Source organism: Neolamprologus multifasciatus, chromosome 2 (genome assembly GCF_963576455.1).
Source record: "Neolamprologus multifasciatus chromosome 2, fNeoMul1.2, whole genome shotgun sequence".
Classification (NCBI taxonomy): domain Eukaryota; kingdom Metazoa; phylum Chordata; class Actinopteri; order Cichliformes; family Cichlidae; genus Neolamprologus; species Neolamprologus multifasciatus.
The window spans coordinates 33,067,739-33,094,440 of NC_140440.1; the positions used below are offsets into that span (position 1 = coordinate 33,067,739).

Sequence of the window (26,702 nt, forward strand, 5' to 3'; positions counted from 1 at the left end):
AATGCTTAAAAAAAATGGTCTTGCCTTGACCTGCTCTAAATGTTTTTATTTTTTCTGTTTGTAATTTATTTGCCTGGTTTTTCAGAGTAAAAGTCTTTACATTTATTTATTGAGCCGTGCTTTTGGTTTCATTTTTGATGTTCGTGGCACTTCTCGTGGGGTAGCACAGCGGTTAGCACTGTTGCCTCACAGCAAGAAGGTCCTGAGTTCAATTCTTTTCTGTGGAGTTTGCATGTGACCCTGTGTTTGTGTGGGTACTCTGGCTTCCTCCCACAGTCCAAAGACATGCAGTTAGTGGGGACAGGTTAACTGGAAACTGTAAATTGCCCATAGGTGTGAGTGCGAATGGTTGTCTGTGTCTATGTGTTAGCCCTGCGACAGACTGGTGACCTGTGCAGGGTGCACCCTGCCTCTGGGATAGGCTCCAGTCCCCCCACAGCCCCGATAAGGATAAAGGGGATGGATAATACTTTTTGTGATATGAACTAATGTTTAAGTAAATCAGAAGCAGCAGTTGAAGAAATATTCACATCATTTATTAAAGTACAAGTAGTTGTAATTAAAAGTCATACAACTTATATTTAAGTAAAACAACACAAATATAATAACAAATGTTCTTTAAAGAATCAAAGTTTAAGTTCATTATTTGGGTAAATGCTCTTGCAAAAGCAATAAAACATGCCAAAAGGTGTCAGCATTGTTCCTTTTACATGATTATCTGTTGCATGATCGTTATTTTTCAAACCAGAATGGAAACATTACGTCTGTTTAGCATCGGATGATATCTTAGAGTTTTATTTGTCTACTGTGTATATCTGATTTCTTGTTACACCATCAGACACCTTACCTTGACAGTATTACAGAAAATATGTAATTATTACAGTACATTATCCTTCATTCGTCTGTTCCTATGTACATAGAATATCGTCATTTCAACTAAAGGTCCAATCCAAACAAACTTTAATTGATTAATTAGAAGTTATGTCAAAATTTTACATTTACATGTTCATTCTTAATACTGGCCTATTTACTGAAGTATGCCCACAAACAAATGAAAGAGAAAGCCTTCATTCAACTCCACCACAAACAGAGCAGCAGCACATGCAGTGCTCTGGAATGACGGAGTTGAAGAACCAGTTTGTCAGAGACTGTTCTTTTTTAGAAAGATTATTCCAGTTACTACATGCTAAGGCACTGAGGTCATTTCGCGCAGCTTTTTCCTCTCGGTTTGTTCTCAGATGATCCTTGCAGACCCGTCGAACAAGTAGAAACGGCTACAGAAAGACAGGTGGCTTTACAGAGCCACAGGTTCACAGAGTACATGAAGCTGTTTCCCCTTCAGTACCAGTGCAAGTCCTTCTTTTCCAGATGCCGTCCTGAAAAAAGGACAAATGCTGTATGTTCAGTAAAATGTTGCTGCAATATATAATGTGATAAATTTATATGTGTTTTATTTTTTAACAGAGAAGCAATTTTTATAATAAAGTGCACAAAACTCTTAAGTGCTACAAGTAAAGAAGCTATAATATTAAGTGTCAGCTTTTTGGGCTTTAAAAAACTCCAAAAACAATTAGACTACTGTAGTTTAATAACCTCTATAATAATCTCTGGCACATCTGCAGACCTCCACAGTAGTCACCTTCTTAATAAATAATATATATTAAATGTGAATCAGGTGTTCTGTTATGGGAATATAAATCATGCTTCTGTTCCTGTGAATTCGGCTGTATCAGAGATCATTTAAGAATACTAATGATACTGATTTAATGTGTTAACTTCATTTTTCTTGTTTTGTTTTGGCTGTCGCTTTTTTCTCGGTTATAAAATAGCCCAAATGCCATTCAAGCATGTAAGCTTTACATTTTAAGTTGAGGGACTGGGGGAAACTAGTGAAATGAATTTTTACTAATATTCCTGAATACATGCCAAAATCCAAAATACTGGAACCTGTTAAAAAATAATGGAACAGTGCAATTTGGAATAGATCGTGAAAATAATGCAAAGATGCCACAAAACTGCACTGATCAGAAAGAGACTGGAAATCTCCTTCTGAACCACAGAAGACAGTTTACAGCCATTATAATCATCTTAAATAAGCGAACATCTTAAATCCTCTAATCAGAAAAAATTAAGTATGTCAAAATATTTCATTGCTCCTGTGAGTGCAGTAGTTTTTAAGTTTTTAATTGGCTACTCTAACTAATTATTATTGCAACCTGTCTTTCTGAATTTACTTTTATACCTCCGTATATATTTTTTTAACCTTATTCTAAGACAATTCTCTATCCAAGAAGGATTTATATCATTTTCCTGTGTGGAAGCTTTTGTAAACATTCTGTATTACAGCTGCAGAATTACCAGATTCAAAGGCTACAGCAGGGTCCACAGACTCTCTAAACCCTTGAGGTATTGTCCAGCTGGGAAGGAGCTCGGGCTTGGAACTGGAGGCAACTGGTCCCATTTCACCCCGGTCGCTGTGCAGTAGATTGAGCAGGGATGAGGCATACTGCTGACCAGTGAGACTTAACCCATCTGGGGACAGGGAGTATGCAATTGACGACAACCCTGGGCCCTCTCCTGCCCTGGTAGGGAATGTAGACCAGGAGCTAGAAGTATTGTTTGGAGCGGTGATGGTCAGCAGACGTGATGCAGGGGAGACCTGTGACATTGAGTAGGAGTCGATAGCAATGCCCTGACAAGCGCTTGCTGGGTCCTCTGTAGGGACAAAGACAGACAGTCAAAGAATGAAGATAAAACTGAGTGAAGCCATGTAGTGTTAAGTTTATACTCTCACCCAGTTTAATAGTTTTAGAGTGTTTCTTTGTCTTTATCGCTGATTCCTTAGCACTGTAATCTTTCTTGAGAGCACGGTTGAAGTGAGCATCCACCATGCTGTTAATGTCCCCCTGGAAGTATGTCAGGATGACGAAGTTGGAGTGCTCCTCCACGCTAACGGCGATCGGACTGTCTGTTCTTCTCTCCATGGGTCAGCTGTGACTGGTGAACAGTTAATACGTCATTTTGATTTATTTACAAACAAAAGGAACTAAAACCTTATGAGCATTTAGAGAATGAAAAAGCTTAAATATGTTAGTATCATTGTAAAGCTTAAAAACCTATTTTCCCTTTATTTATTTTTTTACATTCACGTACATTATATACGTAACACTGACAGATATATTACATCCTATCTGGTCTTTTTTTTTTAACCACAAGCACACTTATTTAATATTAAAATCACAGAAATAAAAAGGCCAAAAGGTCCTCCTGCTGCCCTGTGACTCACACCACGCACCGCTGTGATGATGATTAACATGTAAAAACATTCAACACACCTAAATTTAAAATGTAAGGTTCATAAATGATAACATGTAATGCACCAAAACAAAATCAATGCACTGAATGACAATAATAATATAAAAAAATGAAAACAAAAACACGTCAACATATGATACTTGGTAGTAAGAAATATATAAACTATGCATGTGCAATCAAAAATGCCAAAATCAGGGGGCTGAAATGCTTAATAATGATATGGGCTGTTAAAAGAAGTCAGTCGGTGTAGCTTAAAAGTATCAAAGATTGAGATACACACACAGAATAAAAACTCATTCAACCTGTTGTGAGAACAGGAAGAATAACTTCCATGTAAGATGACTGAACTAATAAAAACGTTTCACTTATATTTTTAGTAACTTGTTTCTCTTACCTGACCTGATGATGACCAAAGGTGAGCAAAGACTGCAACCTAGCATTGACCGGTTGATCAAAGTAATGATGAGCAGCAATTGAACAAAAAAAATGTCGTTTGTCTTTTGTTTAAACACCAGAGTTGTGTATTTGATTCCACGAACCAACGTCAGGCGTTTGGTCTTTTTCTTTTCTGCTTAAGACAAAACGTTCCCCTCGCAGAGCCTCTAAAGTTACTGGATGTGGTAGCCTGGGTGGGCGTGTGAGCAGTCATGAACACGCAGAGCTATGAACAGAATGCTATCCAGCAGGTTTCCTCAGAACCTGAACGACAAGCTATTAAAACATTATGAAGTCCAAGTTTCAAAAAGGGTTTTGAGTTTAACTGTCGCTTGTAAGTGACCTGAGCTTTAGGTTTCCCAATTAACACATCAGGCAGCAGAAAAATCTCACTTTAATTCATTTTTTAAATAATACCAGTGAATTTCATAGATCACTAATCTGGGAGTTAAAATAGAGGCAAATCTTAAATTTGAAAGCCAGGTCAGAGCTGTTGTAAGATCGAGCTTTTTTCATTTGAGGAAATTAGCCAAAATAAAGACTATCTTATCGAAACAGCATTTTGAGACAGTAACCCATGCCTTTGTTACTTCTAGGCTGGATTATTGTAACGCACTTTATTTTGGGGTTAGTGATGCGTCCATTAGGCGCCTGCAGGTTGTGCAAAATGCTGCAGCAGCGTCTTTTAACTGGAACAAAAAAGTCTGAGCACATTACGCCTATTTTAATTTCACTCCACTGGCTACCTGTACATTTTAGGATTGGTTTTAAAATTCTCTTATTTGCTTTTAAATCTCTTAATGGCCTGCCCCCCCACCACTCGGAGCTACTACAACCATATACACCTGCCCGTTCCCTTAGGTCCGCCAATCAGCAGCTCCTTAAGGTACCGAAAACTAAGTATAAATGTAAAGGTGATAGTGCTTTTGCTGTAGTTGCTCCAAAGTTGTGGAATGATCTACCCTTGCATGTTAGGCAGGCCTCTTCTCTTTCTGAATTTAAAAGTCTTCTTAAAACATATTTATTCGCTGAAGCTTTTGGCATTGATTAGAGGGGTTGACTCAATTTGTTTTAACATGTTTCAATTTATTTTAGTTTTTTAGTTATTTATTTTATCTTATCTCATTTTAATTTTTATTTACTTATGCTATTAGCATGTACAGCACTTTGTGAACTCTGGTTTTATGTTAAAGTGCTTTATAAATAAAGGTGGTATGGTATGGTATGGTATGACTTATGGAGCTCTCTGCCCTCTAAAAATAAAAGCTTAGTTCGTCTGCTATCATTTTGACTGTCAGAGAAACACAAGACTATCATCAGAACACAATCTGTGTACAAGCTAAACCAAATCATAGCCATTTCTATTTATTTAAACAATGAGACGTGCTCAGTTTTATTTCATTTTAGTTAAAGAATAAAATTACGTCAAAGGTTAAATCTCGTCTTGCATGCACACACAAAACATTGTTACTCAAAGGTGCACCGAGTGAACGATCCGAGAGCTAAACTGTCATTATACGGTGGTAAGCCGTGACAAATCCTGTATAGGATATCAGAAAATATACTCTAAGAAGTCAGCTAAATCCCTATTACCTTACAATCCTATTGAAATTAACCTTAAAAACGACTTTTACGCTCCAATATTTGCATGACATTTAAATGGATAATAATCTAGTGTGCAGAACATTACATTTTGCTTTGTTACAAAGAAAGATTTCTTAAACAGCACTACAATGCACGGATGTGAAAATGAATCATTTTAACCTTTAAAATGAATTATACGGCTTTTACACGTTTACTGATTTCTAATGGATTTTTACTTTCTGCCTCAAAGCAGTGCTTAATTTTCACGACCGAGTTTAAGTGATGGCTTTGGACCCATTTTCTCCGTGAAGCTGAGACATATTTCAGCTCTCCCTGCACATTAGTTGCGCTGGGGAGTTTGTCTTTGAACCTTTTGCTTTCTGTTTGTAATTCAACATCGGAAAACTTTGAAGAATTCATCCAGATGTCCACTCCTGCCCCCTGGTGTTGGTTTACTGCTGCTGCTGCTGAGGAGCCAGAAACCTACTGAGAGCTGCCAGAAGTGACCGAATCCGAGTTAACGAGATTCTTCTTTTTGCATCGGTCACCGACTGTCACAGAGCGGCTCCAGTCTGAACACGGAAGGCAAGAAACACAAAAAACTGTATCTTGAAAATGCTTCCTATCAACCACTATGCTGCAGTATTGTTATATGTCAAAATGAACTGCTACCTGAGTCTTCACAGAGTCTGAAACGTCCACAGCACAGGTGGATTCTCCACTGTTTCCTCACATTTTCCTTCATCAGGCAGTGGAACAAAAACACAAAGAAGCCTTGATGAAAAAAACAAAACAAAAGAAGAAGTGACGTTCAATTGCACTCAGTTTGACATTAAAAATGATATAAATTTGTGTTTTAGTTCAACTTTTTCTCTTAGCCTGGACAACACTCTTAAGGATTTCTTAACACTTGTACTAATTCTAAAAAGAAAAATCTTTGTGAGATGAGAAAACCCGAACAAAATTATAAAATCACTGGAATTTAGGAAAAAATGTTTACAGAAGCGATGGAAATGAGTTACACTTGTGCAGCTAGTGTCAAGTTAATAGCAACTACGACTCAGTCTTACCCTGCAAACTGTTGAGGAAAACGAACAGGTACACCAGGACTACTCTGGCAGGCCCAATTGAAAAAAAGCCAATTGACCACGTGAGGCCTAACAGAACCGTGAGACTGGCAACCGCCTTCAAGTCCAGCACAGAGCCGTGGCTGTTTGCGGCAAGCTTATTTGCCCCAATCCGTTTAATTTGGATCAGAACCATGATGAAGACGGACATGTTGCACAACAAGGTCAGACCAATAAATGCCACCACTGTCACAAAGAAGACAATGTCATTCTGTATCCAACAGCTGTAGGAAGAGAGGGAGAATTAGATAAGTCAAAATGCAATTTAAACAGTGAGCTATTGCAATCCCATCAATGCCATTCATTTAGCCAAGCTTCTACTGTGAGATGACTAGTTCATCAACTCAAACGCACATAGTAAATTGGACACAGCAGCGTCATTATTTTTATATTTTGCATTCATCAGTGCAAATTAGCACTCTCTTGATTTGTTTATTAGACTAATTATATTTCTAATCCAGTATTCATATCAGTAATATTGCAGAACTGCAGTATTTACAATGCTTCAGTGGAATCAAGGACCAGTTCAATTTCTTCATCAGCAAGACTGCCGTAGGCATCTGTATCTATGACCAGCACCAGGCTCACTATTACTGCAGGAATACCTGTGAGAAAACAATTCAACTTTATTCTGTTTGTCCATCCCAATTATTTTAATACGTCCTCTACAATTCAAACAACTGTAACTCCTTTCACAATAAACACATTTTATTATTTTGATCTAATTTAAGATTTTTTTTTTTTTTTTTTACATTTCTCTGATCCTTTTCACCATGACAACATAAATAAGCCAATACCAAAACTTAAAATGAATATCAGCATATGAGTGAACAAAACATTCCAGAGAAATTTATTTCTAGAACACATTTTGGATGTTTTGGGGAGATTTATTCAGTTGCAAGTCCCAAAAGTAAAGTTTAACTCCATCCCCAACCAATCAAGATCCATTAATGTACCCAACGTGTCAGTTAAAACCACCCGGCAGAGCAATTTTGTTTCTACAGAAAGGGGCACATAGACATGTTTCCTTACCCCATCCTATAATACAGAACTTGAGGATATAAGAGGGGATATATGTGTTGAAGACTTTGACCAATGCGAGATACATGTGCACAGCTTCCAGGCCCATCCACGTGAAGGAGGCCAACATGAAATAGTGGAGCGTTGCAGCAGTAGCGATACAAAGAGCATAATTGGAGAAAGACGAGAGCCAAGTGTTTAGAAGGAAGAGCATGCTCAGCCCCTGCAGTGCAGATGACAGGTTGATGAGTATCTTAGATGGGTAATCTTGTCGCAGCTTCCTGTGGTAAATAAATGGATAATGAGACCACGGTGCAGACTGATGCTTTAAAAGTCACTCCAAAATCATCACTGTGGTCTACAGATTTAATCTCTTATCTACATGATTTCAGTATATACAGACATTTCCATACACTCATTATGAGCACGACTGTTGTGTCAATTTGGGTAACTTCTGGGCTTTTAATGATTTCTTTGGAATGACTGTACACCACGCAATTGGGCACACAAGTTTAAGAACTACCAGCCAATCATGATCAATAACAAGAAGCTGATATGTCTTGAATTCGACATTGTAGAACCTTCAGAATCACTCACGTTGGTGTTGTTTTGTAAAGTCATCAAAGATGTGTATGCTGTACAATCATTTCACCCTGGAAAAAAGAGCACTTCAAAGAAATAATTAGAAGTCCCAAATTACCATGAAATCTGTGCCCACGATCGGTGTATGGAAACTTCTGACCACAAATGTAGGTGGTCATAGACTTTTCATATGCTCAAATCTATTGCAGTAGTTTTAGCATCAGTATCGGTGACTTACTCAAAAATAAGGTAGGTGAGTAGAGTGAGGCCCAGAAAGATGGAGGATATACCACATCCAATGTATGATAACACTGTCAGAATCTGTTCATTAACCTTACTGAAAGGACTTCTTTTGACATTCTGAAACACAAAAAGTACAAAACCTAAACGCTGGCATCGCCTACAGTGGCATCAAGAAGACACAGGCACCTCTCACAGCTATTTGAAAATGAATAATATGACAACAACTTTATTTTTACACATGGTGACTTTAATACCACTATCTCACATTGCTGGCAGAAAAACACCCATGCAGCCGGCACTGACCAGATTGCACACAGTATGTTGGCGCCTGTAGGAGTTTGTTTTCTAGTTAAATCTATAAAACAAAAAACAGACCAATGACTCACCAGGAGCACAGCGAAATGTGTGAGGTGATCACAGAGACAACTGGTCTGATATGGAGAAACACTCTCGGTTTCACAGCCGCTGCCGTTCCAACCACCCCGCCCACCTGACACACACACACACACCAGCAAAGATTCACCCACACATGCACACAAACACAAATCTTCTTATCAACAGATGCACAGCTTCAAAAGTTTTGAAAGCTTTATTAAATTTCGGGGTTCGGAGTTACAGTCAATCAACTAAATCCAATAATAAAGAATTTTTGACTCACCGTTCTTGTAAAAATCCCAAAACATGCATTGCACTTTGTCCCGTGGCTGTAAATATCGAGAAGTGGAATGATGTTAGAGTCCCAGACACTTTCATGTCACCCACAAACTGAAAAGCATTTGTTTGTCACCTTTTTAGGAATTTGATGACTGAAGGTCACCACTACTCGATCTTCCAGGTTCATGATTTTGCTGTCATTGATGCTGGCAGATACTACATATGAGTTCAACGTCCAGTTGCTCTGCGCATTGTTTATGTCCAAGTCCTATTTAAAATAAAAGATTAATGAATCGTAGTAAGCAACAATAGTGGGGCCATGGTTTTGTAAAGGCCATTGAAGATTTACTGAATTCTTAATTTAATTTGTAAATATAGAAATATGTAGAGTTCTGCCACTGAGATCATGTGCTTTCAACTGGTTTACTCTAACAATATGTGTATGAACTCAGCTGGTTTCACAACTTAACACCTTCCTGCTGTCCAGGAAAAGGAACTGCTGTTATTTTGATTCCAGTTCCAACCAGATCATGCCAGTTTTACCCAGTATGACAGAGCCATGCAGGTCCACCATGCACCAGTAAAACTGCATCCAATTGCACTTCCCACTTGTGTGTGTGTGGGAGGGGGGTAGTGTTCTGTAGAATCAAGCTAAGCCTGCAAAATAAGCTATACTGTAGATGAAACTGATAATGTGTTTGTAGGGTAAACATCGAGTCGAGAACCCGTGGATAAAATTAGTATGGAAAGTGTAAAAGGGAAATAACTAATCTGACTCTAATCTGATTCTGATAGCAGAATCTAGCTATCTCTCTTATGTGATGGTAAAAAGAAATGGTTGTCTGGCACCACAGGGGGTCACTGCATCCAGCCAAGAAGTTATGTGGCACTTAATATCCCTGTGAAACCTCTAATTTACCCTATTACAGTCAGTGTTGGGGAGTAACGGAATACATGTACCGCCGTTACGTATTTAAAATACAAAATATGAGTAACTGTATTCCGTTACAGTTACCGTTTAAAAAGGTGGTATTTAGGATACAGTTACTTTGTTGAAATAAATGGATTACACGGCGGTACTTCCCTGTTTCATATTGTGGCGGGTCAGGCCTGTTTGGGTTTTGTTTGACAGCTACGTTCTGTTGTTCCGGGTGTTACGGTTGCCATGGTTACGGGGTGTTGTTGGTGTGCTAAGCTAATAGGCAGAATGCTACAGGTATAGCTCTAAAGAATGTAGCATCATAGGCAGTGTAGTCCGTGCTGCAGGGAGAATGGACTGCCGTACCCTTTATGTGTCTGTGAGCGAGGGAGGGAGAAAAAGGAAAAGTACGAGCTGTCATCGAGCAGAAACGGGAGCTGGAAGCATGTAAATATAATAATAACCACTGCAGCCAAGAAGAGAGCCTGACGAGCCCAGTTGTAAGTAAGCTATTAAGACTCGACTGTACACCGTGTTCGTGTTTTCCTCCGAAACAATAAGTTCCGTTGGAGCAGCCTTTCAACGCCTCTCTCTGTCTCTTGCTAGCAAAGTTGACCCAGACAACAAAGTAAAGCTAGTTTTCGGCTCCGAGCCCGACACAGAACCCACCGTATTAGCCAGAGGTTCGGAGCCGCGGACCTTCAGTAACAGTAATAAATCACAGCAATAGTACATTCATGTAGTTGTAAACAGCATGATAATATATTAAGTAATCCAAAGTATTCAGAATACGTTACTTTCATCGAGTAACGTAACGGAATACGTTACAGAATACATTTTGGGGCATGTATTCTGTAATCTGTAATGGAATACATTTTAAAAGTAACCTTCCCAACACTGATTACAGTAAGCCAGATATATTTTTTGATTTTCTCTAGTTAGTTACAGTTGTGAGTGGTTGTGTTATGTGTTTTTATGCAACGCTATGGTTTATTTTCTCCTCGCTCCAGCTTTATGGATTTATCGAGATTTCAAAAACAAAGCAACCTTTCCAAAGTCGAAGTTGTAAATATTACACCTAATAAACTGTCGATTTTTGAAGAAGAAAGAATAACAAGAACAACAATTAACAAACAATGTAACAAATAGCACGGGAAGAATAAAGTACCTGAAAAAGCTCGTGTGTTCCATAAAACTGGAACTGAACACGAGTTGTATTTCTCCCTCCAGTAGGGAAGAAATCATTGAGTGCAGAAGGCAAAGAGATTGTTGCATTTGCTGTGGGATGTGGTTCATTCACAAAGCCCTGGTCGACAAACATCTGAGAAAGAAAAATAAAACAGGGTCACATTGCTGCACACTGCTTTAAAACTGCCTGTATGGATCATGGAGCTTTTCCTGTTAAAACCCAATCTGCCATGACTGCTTGAGGCCACAATATCTGTTTGCCAGAACAATCACCTGTGTTTTCAAGGGCATTATTGCAACTAAATCTATCCTATAAGCAGTCAGGTGGAAACTGTTTTTCGTTTTTCAAGTTAATCCAAATATAGCACTTCATTTACATATTTTATAACTTTTGTAATTAAGGGAAATTTCTAATATGTCAAATTCACTTCCCTCTTCATTAGAGCATTTCCAACCTCTCACCTCAGGGCTCTTAGTTGGTGAAACAATTGATGCACCAAAGGTGAGACCACTGAATTCCTCTGGATCCACATTGATCATGGAAAACCCCAGTGGGGGAGCAGTTAAATTAGCAGATTCACCATGGAATATCATATTATCCGCCATCCTGTCTGTCAGATTGAGGAAACTTTTTGCAAGGAAGAAAAACATTTCGATTAGCATGTAAATAAGAACCGGATTCAGAAATGCACAGCTCATCAAACTTGGGCAGGAGTCACACTTTCATTTTTCCTTACGTGTTTGAAACCGGAGTAACATCAGTGTTGGAAAGCAGAATATCAGAAACGATAGTGACGATGTTGGCTCCAACCGCGGAGTTAACGATGCTTTCATCGACTACTTCACTGAGCTTTTCCACCACAGATTCCAGGTGAGAAGGCGAGAGCTCCGAGCTATTGCCTAACTGAATACCTACAAGGTCCTGAATCACCACCACAACCTCAGCCGCATTACCTGGAAATCATTAACACCAGAGGGTTTTTTGGCTTGTGTTGAAGCTGTGAAGAAATGGGACTAAAAACAGACTGCACGTCGATCCTCTTACCAGGAGTCACAGTGATATTGTTAAGGTCCGATATTGATAGATGTTGGTTGCAGTTCTTCATGTTAGGATCAGCCCATCTGGTCGTGTCCGTTTCAATGTCTAACTTACTAAACAGACCAGAGAATTGAAGGGAGGAGGAAATAATAAAAAGAGAACATTAAACATCTTTATGGTCTGATCTAATTGAAGTTGTTGCACAAAGTCGCACTGTATCTATATCTTGGCTTCTGGAAGAAAAAAGAATGAAGAAGAAAAAACAACCCTGTCCTGGGCCAATAATGATTTTAATAAACCCTTAATCTTAAATCTTAATGTTTCACTAAGAGATCATAAAATTGATTACCCCGATTACACAGTCATTTCCGTGTCGTGATAATGCAATCATTGAAGCATAAAAAAACTGAGGTTTGTCATTACACTAATAATCAACTTAAAGGAAATTGATTTTTTTCAGATTTGGCTGTGGGCTGGCAGGGATCCGTCAGTTTTACGTGTCTGGGGTCAGAATTGGACATGGTGTGGGTGGAGTAGCTGGAACAGGGCATTATATGAGGAGCTTTCCTCATCTTGCTGAACTGTCTGTGTGCAGTTCTGACAAAGATCCCAGAGATCTTAACAAGTTGAAAGAAGATAGAAATAACAGCCTATTTTTCCCCATATTTCATTATCAAGATAAGTTGACGTTTTATAGCTTGTCTAAAGCTTGTCTCATTGACAAACAAATATGAGCCTACTTTGTTATTTTATGGGGGATATTGTGTAATAATCTCTTATATAGCAACAAAGCAGTCTAACAGTCTGACAAACAGTGCTATTAAAGCGTCATTGCCTCTGGTCAAATATTAAATCTGCCGATTAGGAATATGATCATGTCTTACCAGAGTCTGAAAGCACTCTCTGATGTTGGCGTGATGCATCCCATTACTTGGATTCTTTGTGGAAATGTTTCAGGCCATATGTATTTTCCATAGATTGTGAAGCTAGTGTCTTCTGAACAGTTTTTTGGCACTGAAAAAAAAAATACTGTTAGTCTTCCATAACTTACCTCGGTTTTTGTTTGTATCAGAAATATAACTTACCTATATGTCTGATCATCACTTCCACAGTTTGGATAATAATGGAGTGATTTTGATACTTTGACATCAAGGCAGCTTGAATTAGGATTTCAATTTCTGCCACAGTGTTTTTGTTGCCTTCCTGAACATGGAAGGCACAGTAATATCTGATAATGAAATATGCAGTTAGTAGTTAGAGATGCCGATTTGAAGTATTTCTGAATTTGAATATAAACGAAGTTGAATTAAAGTATTACAGAAAACCAGACATAAATTTCTTCCATATTCATTGTCACTTACTGTTTTGGTTGGTCCTGAGAAATCTAAAGAAAGAAACAGAGACAGCTAACCGTAAATGGTCTAATGTCTAATATTAAAATGGATTATACACCACTATACTTTATAGGCCCTCTCTTGCTTCTATAGTTGAGCGCGTACTCACCATTAAATCAAAATAATGCTCCATGTTTCTATAAAATATTAGACAGACATATTTGTATGGCAAACATGTTAAAAGGGTCTAAAATGTGCAATAAAAATGAAGTTCTATTGCCACCCACCTGACAGCATTCTCTTTTACGTCAAGATTCAGTACACTCATCGTGTTATTCACCTCTAGCTGCTTTTTCACCTTTTGCCAAAAACAAAAGAAATTTGTTTAAACTGTTTTTCTTTGTTTTCTAAGTATCTTTCAAGTGAAATTATATTAGTATGTTACCCATTTCTCAATGATATCCTTTGGATCCAAAGGGTTACCAGTCATATTTAAGACCAGATCAACTCTAAAGAATTGATCTGGTTCTACAGCAGGAGGGAAAACAGTTAATTTTACAATGTGTTTGAAAAACTGTAACTATCATGATTACTTGTGAAACTAAACTTTTAAAAGAACACCTCTTAAACTCTCTCAATACTTTGTTGAAAGAAAGGAATTTAATCTGTGGGAATCTACACGAACACTGATGTGAACGTTTTATTGTTTCACAGTGTCCTTGTGCAGATCGCCCATCATCTGATTTCATTCAGTGATTTATTTGAATGGACATTTTGTGATATGACAAAGTAAACAGTTGAACCTGTTTACTGAAGAAGAAACAAAAACAAATAGAATTCATAAATGTGATTTATGCGAGTCGTGCAGTGAACTGACCAGCAGTGTCATTGACATGCAAAGGCTCTCTGGTCGTTGGATGAACTGATGGACTGGGAGTTGGCGTTGTCTCTGCAAATTTAAGTGACATGTTCATAACAAAGCTTGTCGGGAATGTCTTGCAGACTTTGCTTCACATGACAAAACATATTTCCTGCAATCGATTTAGACAATGCACTTCTAATTGTTATATTTTTACAGGCAGGCTCACTTGGTGTATCGATACCGGAGCTGACAGTTGGTGCAGGTTCTGTCGCCTTGGAGAATTGCTCTGAAAGGAAAAAGAAAGAAAGCTTTAAGTACAATTAGATGTATTTAGAATTGCAGGAATGTGCACTGGTTCTAATTATGCCTGTGAGTGTGAAATATAAACACGTGGAAAGTTCATACATTATTATATTTTAGGCTAATCCAGTAGTGCACTAAAGTACAAAAGAAGGTTATTTTACATGCATTTGTGTGTGTGAGCGAACTATGCAGAGTATACTCACCTACAGGAAGTACAACAATGTCGTTGCCCTGAACTGACAGATTGAGGAAGTTTAAAGGGGAGCGCAAACTAAGCAATGCTGTAATCTCTGCCTGAACCACTTCAACATCAGCAGGAGGATTCACATGTATGTGCCCTTCACAGATGAAGCTAGAAATAAATCCAAAATACATGAGCTTGTTTGCAGCCATGTAATTCGTGTTTTTTCTAGGTTTTTATTAAACCTTACCAGTTGTCACAGATTGTGTTTGATAACAGTTCCAAGTCCTGAAAAAAACAGAAATTTTTCAGAACTTTACTGGAAAGTTATGTGGTTTTATTTACTTATTTGCCTCACGGCAGATATCAGGGTTCATGTAGGACAATTGCTCTCTCGGAAAAATAAAGACTTTCATTTATTCATTAATTAGTTTCTTTTTTGAGAACATTACTGTTTCTCCATCCATCCATTCGCTTCCGCTTCTCCTTTTCAGGGTCGCGGGGGGCGCTGGAGCCTATCCCAGCGCCCCATAGGGCGAGAGGCGGGGTACACCCTGGACAGGTCGCCAGTCTGTCGCAGGGCCAACACACAGGGACAGACAATCATTCGCGCTCACATTCACTCGCACATTCACACCTAGTGGCAATTTGGATTTTCCAATTAACCTATCCCCACAAGCTGCATGTCTTTGGACGGTGGGAGGAAGCCGGAGTACCCGGAGGGAACCCACGCAAACACGGGGAGAACATGCAAACTCCACACAGAAAGACCTGATGGTGGAATTGAACTCAGGACCTTCTTGCTGTGCGGCAACAGTGCTAACCACCGTGCCACCCATTACTGTTTCTTTCCACTGAAAATCAAATTGTACCTGAGTTTGGTCTTTGTCTAGAGTAGCAGAATCATTAACTATGGGGCAGCTACTGCTGGATGGGAACAGAGAGAACAGAAATTAGAGACAGGAGAGTCAAGAACAGCTGTTATAATTAGCAAACATTTAGAATGAAAGCATTTCTATTATTAAACTAAAGGGCCATGCTCAAACACAAATTTGAGATACTTGTATGTCATTTATTTATTTAGTAGTTTTGCGTTCTGCGTTTTTAGGTGTACTGAGAGAAAGATTAGCTTTGAAAAAGCATCTTACCATGGGGATGACACTAAGATGCTATGGATGGATGTGTTTTTGTGGAAAATGCTTTCCAACTGGTAAAAGAGGACAGAGACAGTCAATTACTGCGATAGACAAATCTGGATATTTGCATTCAGGCACGTTTTTCTTACCCAGATTTTAGAGATTTCCTCTGGTGACAACAAAAGATTTCCCGGGTTTAACGTGTTAAATATGCACATCTCCATTTTGACTGTGTAGAATGACCATGCTAAAAAATATAGAAAGAAGAACAAATGAACTGTTTTTATCTTAAATAGTTTACTAACTGCAACATTATCCCCCCTCTCATTTAAATAATACATAATTTTTAATGTAGTTTTATGTAAGTTAGTTTAAGACTTATCAAAACATTTCAACAATAGTAGAATCTTAGGACAAAACATTCTTAATAAGTTCAAACTGTGATTAACTTTGTCATGAGCAATCTCACAAAGCCTTGTGGGTAATTTTCTGTTTACTAAACTTTATTTAAAATATCCAACATTTGGAATATCATCCACCCATTTTCATATTTGCTATAAGGACCCAGCCTAGCCCAGCAGATTTTGAGTGAGAGCGGCGGTACGTCCTGCACACGATGCTATCACAACTCTAACATAGAGCGACGGACAAAGATTTGAGCTCACATTCACCAATAGCCATTTTAAAATTAACCCAACATGCATGTCTTTGGAATGTGGGAGGAAGCCAGAGCGCCTGGAAAGAACCCATGCAGGCTCAGGAAAACAAACAAACTCCACAGAGACTAATCTTTAACTGGCCAGCAGGTGGAAAACTGGAATTTTTATCTTGTAAGGTGAAAAGTCCCAGAATAAATAAATGCCATCTTTGACATTTCAGCCTAAGACACCAAAACTGACGGAGGACCATGAATGCATCATCAAGGCTATCTGAACACCACTTTAAGAGTTTACAGATGGGCAGACTGATATATTTTTCCATAGCGTCTTACTCCAAAAATCTCCACAACACAACAGCTCAAAGTGCTGCATATGAAATACTGTAAATCACACAGAGGAAAGTTTCCCAAAAAATATTTTATCATCTCAAGACTGAAAATATCTTAAGAAAGTTACACTGAGAAAACATTATCTTTAAACTTGTCAGTCATGTTTTATAAGAATATATTTCAGAATATGAATTTTAGGCTTGCTTATGTTGCTGGGGAGTTCCCTGTTAGCTGGAAAACTGTGCATAGTCCAAACTAGATGACTGTGAAATGCAAAAATAAAAGCCCGTAATGTATTTACCACAGTGTAGGTTGATGCTGGGCTCAGGAGGGCAGCTATAGGTCCACTGCTTTAGGTCCCAGCTCACCAAATCCCCATCTGTACAGTTCAAGTTTTTCAGTTCTTCAAGGCTCCATTCTCTGGCCCACATCCGAAACAGACCTATCTCACCTACCAAGTTAGTGCCAGTCTCCGGTTGGATTTCACCATTTGCGTTTACATAATGAGACACACCAAGAGTGAGAGTGCCGTTTTTGGACAGTTGCTGGCTTGTTGTTAGATGCCTTTCAATCAGAAAGGTACTGTTGATGGAGATTCTTAGTCGCTGAGCTTGCCCCGACCAGGTGAGACAGACAGAATGCCACTCGTTCACTGTAAGATTATTTTCATATTGCCACTCATGTCCGAACAACTTTACGAATAGTTTTCCATTTTTGCCTCCAAGACCCAGCTCCGTCTCTCTGTTTCCTGGAGCTTTGTATTCAAAACCTGTCCAGTCTGCTGAAATGGTGCGACGTAAACTCACGCACACACTCAGCTCCCTGAGGGCTGGTACCGGAACCCCCGAGTGTAACTGCCACAAACATGGTTGGACTTGAAACACCACCTTCTTACCCCACAGGCTGGTACTAGCAAAGGCTGCTGAGATTAAAACATGGGAAGAAATTGCAGAGATGGAAAAAATATAAAAAGACAGAATACAGAGGATATATAGTAAAGTAAATCCCCCCAAATCACTCACAGTTAATTTTTATTTAAGTTTTAACTTTCCCAAAAGACGAAATACATTTTTTAAATTATTTTGTTTATACACATATTATTTTATGACACAATATACAATATTTTAGAATATTTTTTTTCTCTTACTTGAACCCAGAGGACAAGCTGACATAAATATACAGAAACAGATGGCCAGAGAAGACGGACTTTTGATTGAGTTCATGGCAGCAGACGAAAACGGTTTCTGTGCGAGTCAAGCGGTCATCTGCTGAAGGTCGACAGTAACATTCATTCATTCACCTTTAAAAACAAAAACTCACAAAATAAACAAAACAAATCCTACCAATAAACATACATGTGTGACGGAAAACTTACCATAGTCTCCTTGACGTGGTTGAAACCTAAAGATGAACTAGTTTTAAGCAAAGCAGAGCCCTCAGACTGCTGGGCAGCGTCACTTTTGACTCCATTAGACCTCCACACCCAATTCCCCGTATTTCGCCGAGTTACTCATTAATCACAGGCAATAAACACGACTACCAAAGAAAGCAATTTAAAACCCATGCCCACATGAAACGTGTGCAAAATAAGTGTTTTTTCTAAGCACATTTATTTCCCCTTTTGTTCGATATGAGCACCGAGTTTAAGTGATATGCTGACAAAAAGAGGTCAAAAAGAAAGTCGGCAACTGTTTTCTTGTTTTGTGTGAAGCTGAGGAGATTCCTTCTGTCTAAATACATAATAATTTTATTTCCTTCATAAACTGATTTCCACATGTGAGTGAATACTTCTGTGAACTGTTCTGATGGACACGCAGACTGTGTTTCTAACGCAATATGTTTTATAGATTTATATATGTTGTCATTTTTAATTTCTTGTACAACCAGAATATTCCCAGGTTAATTACGTGAGTATGTCCGTGTGTGTATCCGTGTGCCTGTGCATAAATGCGTGTTTGATGTTGCTGTACGTGTACTTTACAATTCTCTTCTAGTGATAACTCTTCAAACAAACCTAATTAGCTTTTCTGTGTGACATGTGCTCAGGCAGACACACGTGAAGTTCACAGTACAGCTTTCCTTTAAGCCTAAACAATTTAAATAATCTGTATATGTCAATATTGTCTTTTTTCCCCATAAATGATCTTTTTTTTTTTTTTATTCCATAATATCCTGCCATGCCGGTGAAACGGCTTGAACAAGAATGGACTTTAAATTGATCGCATTGCGTGTCCGTGTGTGTTCATACTGCCACCAAGTGGTCAAAAACTGTATTACTATTACATCGTTTGATATGACTTATTAGTAATCCTTGCATAATTCACAACTAAGTCTTACCTTCTGCAGGATGGGTGCGGTAGTAATATTCAAGATTTAATTCCAGCCTGGAAACTCTTTCAAACAAAAACAATAGCTTTCTTTTAAATGTCTCTTAACAAAGGTCTTATTCATTCATTTTAATTCCCCTCCCTCCTCTTACCCTCCAGACAAGCCAAGTGGGTTCCCCAGAGGGAATTTAAGAAGGCAAGATGTGACGTCAGGTGTTCAGGTGAGGGGCTTCTATTCACTGGTCAGGTTTGGAACCTCTCCTGCGTCACGAGTGATGTAAAATGACGGGGATTCCCAAACATCTTTTCCAAACATATCCTATGCTGAGCTGAGGGGAAACTTACAGAGAGACAGACCACAGCCTTGCTTATACCATCTTTAAATAAGTGATTATTCTACCAGAGATATATAGCCTGAACCTTACTGATCACTTGAAGTAAGTTTTTATATCTTATAATTGTTGACTTTTGTTGTTTTTTTTTAATCACCTGTCTTCATATGTGACATTGTCCTTATATTGTAAGTTATGCACATTAGATTCTAACAGTCAGAAAACCACATACTTCTTCTGGCTGAGAGTTTTGTGTATCAGGAAGGTGCTTAACAGAGAAGACCATGGACATTTGCCTGGTTGAGGCTTGTTTCTATGCTGTTCTGCTCTTGGTAAGTCTGATATTTTTCCTTTAAGAGGTTTCTCAACTTTAACACTTTAATCCTCCTTCTATATTTTGTGATAAGAAAACTGGAAATATATGCTATTATATAAGCCAAAATCAGAGTTTAAAGAATTCTAATGAGGTTAAAAGTCAATGTTTTGTATGACTGGCTTTATTCTTCAGCACAGTCTGAACTCTTAAGCTTTCTTGTAGCTCCTTTTTAGTAGACTTTAAGAATACTTCACCAGGCTGCTTGAAGCTCTTTTTATTGTACTTGATCTTTATTCCATTCTCTGTCAAGATTATCCCAGTTTTTTTAAGGCCTGTCATTTCTTCTTAGTTTTTGCCCTCCATTTGTCCTGTCCCTCAGATTTGCACAGCACGCTGAGATATGCAAAGTTTTTGATTAACAGCTCTTTGGCAATCACCTGGTTGGTGCAAAAATACTAATACTTGACACACGAGACACTGAGGGACAAAACAGATTAGACTAGGAGAGGAAACACAAAAGGGAATTGACTAAATACTGCTTAAGAGACCCAACCCAAACCTTGGGTATAGGATGTGACAAAATACAAACAGATACTTACTGGCAACAACAAAAATATAAACAATACAACTTTTGTTGTATTGTTTCAAGAGAAACAATGAACAAAACTCAAACACAAACAATGATCAAAACCAAAAGGAGCCATGAACCTATAAAAAAATCTCAAAATCCTACAGGGGCTGGACTCAAAATGAGTGAAAAGCACCTATTGCCAAAAGTCCTCCAGAAACAAGGAGAATTGTTTCTCAAGACCATTTTTTTTGCTTATTGGGAAATCTGGACCTGTGGAGTCATTTAGTCCTGAAAGTGCTAGGTTTTATAGAAAAACAAGTGCAAAATGCTCACAGTATATATTAACTCCTTCACATTTTCCTTCTGTATTAGCCGTTACTTTTGTAAAGCCTCTAAGCTATTTCACTACTCGCAATTTTAAATGTGTGTTTCTTCAGGTTTGCTGTGGGCTCGTGCAGTCTGAGCCCATCTGTGATCAGACAGAGTTCTTACACGCTAACGGCACGTGTGTCGCATGCCCTGCATGCGTGCCTGGAGAAGAGCTCTCAGAGGTAGCGCACACACTCCTGTTTAAGCTACTGCTTGTTTTCTAGATGTGCTACTTCACTCCAGGTCTATAACACATGTGATTTTCAGGACTGTGGTTTTGGAGATGGTGGGGAAGGCGTCTGTATTCCATGTGAAGAAAGAAAGTTCAGTACAGAAAAAGGTGTGACTCCCTGCAGAACATGCACCCAGTGCAGCCTGCTGAACCGCCGTGAGGAGACGGCATGCTCACCTACCGGTGACAGCCTGTGTGGACACTGCCTCCCGGGGTGAAATATTCGCACAGTACCAAAATAAACACAAGTCAAATTAGATATTGTGTTAAGCATATCATTGGGTTGTTTGTGCAGGTATTATGAACTCAGGAGCATGACTGGGCAAGTGGAGCTGCTGTGCTTACCTTGTTATAGTCATGACACAATCCATAAAGAGTGTTTGCTATTGACATCGAAAGGTTTTAAAGCAGGTAAGGTCCCACAACAGATAGCATAGCAGTATATGTTAACAGTTCTGTTGAGTGGTGATTGTTCAGAGATATGCTTAAGGAAAGGTTATCTGTGGTTCTTTTACAGAGAGCACCACCAACTCACCTAAAGAACATTTCAGAGACCCAGAAGAGAAAAGTGAGTTACTTCATATCATGAACAACTTTTTTTATTAGTCTTGTAGTCACTTTGACCTGACTGCCTTTTTTTCCCCTAAGGAGTCAAAGAAGAAACGTTTTCAGTGGTCCTGATTGTTTCAGCAACAGCTTCCTTGATTTTCCTTCTTGCTTTGCTTCTTTGGGTTTTACACCTGACTGCTGAAAAATTCAGTAAGCCAGATCATGTTTCAGGTTTCTGCTACTTCTCCCCACCTATCTCTTGTTTACTCAACTAACATGGGATCATATGCACTTGTTGCAATTTTTAGAGCAAGTTGCTGTATACGCTTCCAAGCCTGAAGGAATATTATCTGCTGCCGACCTTCAGCACACACCTTTGTTCACCCAGCCAGAAGAGGCGCCCTCACAGATAGTTTCAGCTGAAAATCCAACAAGGTGCTTTGTGAATATTATAACATCCATGCCTTTCATTGATCTGTATCAGTCCGGATATAATCATTGTTGTCATTGTTTATTATAAACCTAGAGGTCTGTACTCCGTGAGCCATGAGAATGGGGTGCATCCTACTTCTATTGTGATTAATGTCACCACCAACATCAAGCCTTCCAGTCAGAATACAGACAGTATTACACAGGAGGAAAAACAAAGCCTCGTCACACAGGAGGTACAGTTTATACCTATAGCTACATCACACCTAGAGTCCACCTTTAGCAATGCCAAACTATAGGAACTTGAAATGTAGGAAGTTATATATTTTATGTATATTTCATGTACAAAATCTTTTTTTTTAGTTTAGTTCATTTAGTTTTTTGATAGTCAAAGTGTTATCTAACCATGAAGAAATCTTTGGTTTTGTTTCCTGATTTACTGAGATTTATGCCACCGGGACTTCTTTCTTCTTCCAAGAAAAAAAGAAAATTACTTACCAGAAATGACTTTTTTTTCTTTTCTGGAACCAAAGTCTGAGATACTGCCAACAATTTCCCAGAAGATAAAAAAAAAATGCGGGCAGCACGGTGGCACGGTGGTTAGCACTGTTGCCGCACAGCAAGAAGGTCCTGAGTTCAATTCCAACATCAGGCCGGGGTCTTTCTGTGTGGAGTTTGCATGTTCTCCCCGTGTTTGCGTGGGTTCTCTCCGGGTACTCTGGCTTCCTCCCACCGTCCAGCTTGTGGGGATAGGTTAATTGGAAAATCCAAATTGCCATCAGGTGTGAATGTGCGAGTGAATGTGAGTGCGAATGGTTGTCTGTCCCTGTGTGTTGGCCCTGCGACAGACTGGCGACCTGTCCAGGGTGTACCCCGCCTCTCGCCCTATGACAGCTGGGATAGGCTCCAGCGCCCCCCGTGACCCTGAAAAGGATAAGCGGAAGCGAATGGATGGATGGATGGATAAAAAAAAATGCTTTTAAAATAAAATATTCCAAATAGTAATGATAGCAGGTTAATGAGCAGATCAGGACTCATTAACAGAGAATCACAGCTTTGTGTATGTATAATACTACTGCATGACATATGCAAGAGAAACACAGTATAATGACACTGACACTGTCAGTTAATCACTTGATTTGTTTATTTTGAGATTAAAGTTTGATTGAATTCAGTATATTGACTCAGAATCTCACAATCCAAATGATTTAATTTATAATGATGTAAAACAGAAAAACACAAACATCTGGCTAACACTTTATTTTTTTTCTTACTTGATAATGACAACACAGATTGATGCTCCTTTTTTATTCGTTCAAAACATTTCAGTAATAAAACATAGTTATATCTCAATGTATTTCACACATTTATAAATTGGGTGACGATCATATTACTTCTTTTCTACTCTGTCGCTTTTATTATGTCACTATCAGATGGAACGACAATTGCAGGACATATGGGAGATCGCTGAAGGTATGTACGTCCCAAACCAGCCATTACAACTGCATATATATATATTTTATATTATTTATTTTTTAATTCCCTGTTGTTCCTGTGATCTGCTGGAGCAGTCACTGCACTGAGTGCTCCGATTACCACTTCACCCCCCACATCTTCTTGAATTCTTCTCTCAGCTCTTAGGGTTTTTAAACCTCTCGTGTTCCTTCTTCCTGATGTTGCTATCATTCAGTATAGCTACATCTATTACTGTGGACACCTCCCTCTGTTTGTCCACCATTACTGTGTCTGGTCAGTTAGCCATCACCAGTTTCTCCATCGATATCTGGAAGTCCCACAGGATCTTAGCTTGGACATTCGCGACCACCCAAGGGTGTGTGTCCCATTTTGACCTTGGGACTTAAAGGCCATACTCGGCACAGATGTTTCTGTATACTATGCTGGCCACTTGGTTATGGCGTTCCATGAATGCCATGCCTGTTAGCATCTTGCACCCTGCTGTTATGTGCTGGATTGTCTCTAAGCAAAAGGAAGGCTGCTGAGGACTGGTGAGTGTCAGAAGCACTGTCCAGGATGAGACAACAAACATCCATGAGTCCATCAGGAAGATGGCCACAACCAACAGGATACTTAGTGAAAACCTCAGGCAGCAGAAACCTGAGAAATCAGTGGAGAAAAGAGAAGAACCATAGTGGAAAGACAGGGACCACCGGCAGATAGAGGAAGTGGCTGACATCCAGAAATCGTACCAGTAACTGGACAAAGCTGGACTGAACGACAGCATAGAGGCACTAATCATGGCAGCACAGGAACAAGCTCTCAGCAAAAGATCCAAAGAGGCTGGGGTCTATCACACCAGGCAAGACTCCAGATGAAGGCTGTGTAAAGATGCCCCTGAGACAATCCAGAGAAGATATGGAGGGTGATGGCAACAATGGCCCCAGTGGTAATCGGAGCACTTGTTGCAGTGACTCCCAAGCAAGGCAAGTGGCTTTAGCACATCCAGGGAACAACATCTGAGATCTCTGTCCAGAAGAACACAGTCCTAGGAACAGCAAAGATACTGCACAGGACACTCAAGCTCCCAGGTCTCAGGACCTGAGCTTGAAGGCTAAAGACTGCTGCAGGGTCAAGAGGGGGATGTATATATGTATTTGAAAAAGGCTCCTTTTTTAAAAAGTTTTAAAAGTTTTCTATCAGGATGAGTTCAGTATGGTAGGCCACTGATTTTACTTGTACTGTGCTGATGTTGTGCAGGACAGAGGGTTGAGATGCTCGACTACGACTCAGTTCAGGACTTGTCTATCCTGCTTGACTCTGCTGACAACATCAAAACTCTAAGGAGACTGGCACAGTCTTTGGGTGTTCCACCGCAGATCATCCCTCATATCCGAGGCTTCCAGGAACTTTTTCAGTACCTGCGGACCTCCACCTACACATTGCTGCCCCAGTTGGCCCAGGCTGCTGCACTCTTGCCTAATTCTGAAGTTGTCAAGAGGATACACAGAGCTGTGGTAAAACAATAATGTCTTAAAGATCCAGAGGGTGGCAAGTGTAGAGACTTTCTGCTCTTTTTTGCAGGACTCTCACCAGATCATTCAGTCAACCTAACACCTACCATTGAGACATAAAAGCATGACACTTTATTAAAGGAACATTTTTTGAGTGAAATGATGCATTGGTGTATTAATGGGAATAAAATCATACCAGATTACTGACTTTTCTGAGGTTCTCGTCTTCAGTCGAATATATATATTTAATAGATCATGTACTGTAACAACGCAGTGAGAAAAGTATTTATTTCTCTGTTGAGCGTTAGATATCCAGGTCACTGCAAAGGGACCCTACGTGCTGTGTTATTTCCTGTTTACCATGTAAGATGATGAGCAGCCCTCTGGCTAAAGCATGTGAGACAGACCAGGACAGAGGATGCAGTGTTCACGGTAAGTGAAAGAACTGAGAGCCCTGAGAAATTGTGTTATTCGCTCACTGGTAGAAGTTTGCCAACTTACCAGCTTCCCAGATCTCTAGATCTTCAGAGTCTTCGGAGCATTAGTTTGGGTGAGTATTCAATCTTTTCCATCACTACTCTCCAAATCCATCTCAAAAGCAAATGGTAAACACAACTTCAATCAAGTTTGAAGTCTTTTTTTCTAATCTGAAAACAACAAGAAACTCCCAAACCTGGATAAAATATTCTACATCATTAACAAACTATGCTTAACGGGGCCTTTTTCTCTTTCATTCAATTGGTCGCTATTTTAGTTATTGCCTCTAAAACCTAATACCTGAATACCTTGGAATTCTCACCAGCTCTTGTGGATAAACTTTACATTTATCAGCATGCAGCAAGTACTCATATGAACGCTAGGTGACGTCCTCGCATCTGTAATTGGAAACGTAATCAGTAAGTATTGGCGCCCCACAGCCCCCGCCTCCACACCACGATCGTCTGGTGAAAAGATGAGGCACTAAATAATTATTTTTGAAAATAAACTCTAAAACCATCAACGTTAAAAAGTTACCGTGCAATCTCATTGGTTGTCCTTACCAGAGCATTTTTAATATCGTGTCCCTTCTTCTTTTTTTGGTTCTGTTGTGTCAACAAGTGACTTCCGATATTTCTCTCTGTGTTTTTTTTAATTATCTTTATACGTCTAATAGCTTTGTTTGGTAAACAGTTTGTCCCATTTCAATGATCTGGATAGAACTGTGATGTTAGATGAGATAAGATAAGATAAGATAAGATAAGATAAGATAAGATAAGATAAGATGTGTGTTGCAGTCTCTGATGTCCTCTGGATTTGTCTTTAAAAATACATTTTTATCTTCAATGCGACTTTTTACCTGTATACGTCAGCTTTTATCTTGCAACAGAAATGTTGTTTCTGACTCAAACCGACTTGATATTATTCATTAGAGTATGTATTTAAACGGTTGTAAATGAGGTGTTGGCCTATAGTCTATGAAAGATATGTCCAAAATATCTGTCATGAATTATATCAAGTCTCAAGGTAGAACCTGTAATCAGTTTTTTGGCAAAGTGAGTTTTATATATCCTTCATTTATCCAGGTAAAACGTCTCACTGACACTAAAATGTTTCATTGACATTAAAAATTAAAACTGGGTCATTGACATAAAAAAAAAAAGTTGTTTTTTTTTTGGCCAAGGGGGCAGTTGGAGTTAAAACAAATATATTATAGGGTCC

At 39.0% G+C, this 26,702-nt stretch overlaps 3 protein-coding genes across 5 annotated transcripts; 1 reads left to right on the forward strand and 2 right to left on the reverse strand.

Moving 5' to 3' along the window:
- Window positions 1-514: 514 nt before the first annotated feature.
- Window positions 515-3,899, reverse strand: vgll1l (vestigial like family member 1-like). Its single transcript, XM_085184850.1, has 4 exons — window positions 3,710-3,899; window positions 2,795-2,997; window positions 2,359-2,715; window positions 515-1,376 (listed from the first exon to the last, which is right to left on the reverse strand). The coding sequence occupies exons 2-4, from the start codon at window positions 2,982-2,984 to the stop codon at window positions 1,339-1,341; spliced, it is 585 nt and encodes a 194-aa protein (XP_085040976.1). The 5' UTR covers window positions 2,985-2,997; window positions 3,710-3,899; the 3' UTR covers window positions 515-1,338.
- Window positions 3,900-4,509: 610 nt separating this feature from the next.
- Window positions 4,510-18,403, reverse strand: adgrg4a (adhesion G protein-coupled receptor G4a). 3 transcript variants are annotated; one of them, XM_085184539.1, is made up of 29 exons: window positions 18,286-18,403; window positions 18,058-18,178; window positions 17,212-17,829; window positions 16,072-16,169; window positions 15,935-15,993; window positions 15,659-15,713; window positions 15,037-15,074; window positions 14,809-14,957; window positions 14,529-14,588; window positions 14,318-14,389; window positions 13,886-13,968; window positions 13,728-13,798; window positions 13,610-13,637; window positions 13,468-13,490; window positions 13,192-13,334; window positions 12,991-13,120; window positions 12,113-12,219; window positions 11,805-12,021; window positions 11,530-11,695; window positions 11,048-11,200; window positions 9,094-9,228; window positions 8,965-9,010; window positions 8,693-8,796; window positions 8,302-8,423; window positions 7,494-7,762; window positions 6,961-7,066; window positions 6,405-6,685; window positions 6,007-6,108; window positions 4,510-5,906 (listed from the first exon to the last, which is right to left on the reverse strand). In XM_085184539.1, the coding sequence occupies exons 2-29, from the start codon at window positions 18,131-18,133 to the stop codon at window positions 5,818-5,820; spliced, it is 3,600 nt and encodes a 1,199-aa protein (XP_085040665.1). In that variant the 5' UTR covers window positions 18,134-18,178; window positions 18,286-18,403; the 3' UTR covers window positions 4,510-5,817. The 3 variants fall into 3 exon arrangements, with proteins under 3 accessions (XP_085040665.1, XP_085040656.1, XP_085040647.1); XM_085184530.1 differs by having other exon boundaries at window positions 4,511-5,906; window positions 15,659-15,710; window positions 17,212-17,832; XM_085184521.1 differs by having other exon boundaries at window positions 4,511-5,906; window positions 17,212-17,832.
- A 653-nt stretch (window positions 18,404-19,056) lies between these two features.
- On the forward strand, window positions 19,057-25,465 carry LOC146524908 (tumor necrosis factor receptor superfamily member 19-like). The gene is made up of 10 exons (XM_085184805.1): window positions 19,057-19,901; window positions 20,894-21,007; window positions 21,093-21,271; window positions 21,353-21,468; window positions 21,575-21,625; window positions 21,706-21,816; window positions 21,915-22,041; window positions 22,133-22,271; window positions 23,469-23,508; window positions 24,751-25,465. Exons 1-10 carry the CDS (start codon window positions 19,854-19,856, stop codon window positions 25,017-25,019), a joined length of 1,194 nt encoding a protein of 397 aa, XP_085040931.1. The 5' UTR covers window positions 19,057-19,853; the 3' UTR covers window positions 25,020-25,465.
- The last annotated feature ends 1,237 nt before the right edge of the window (window positions 25,466-26,702 follow it).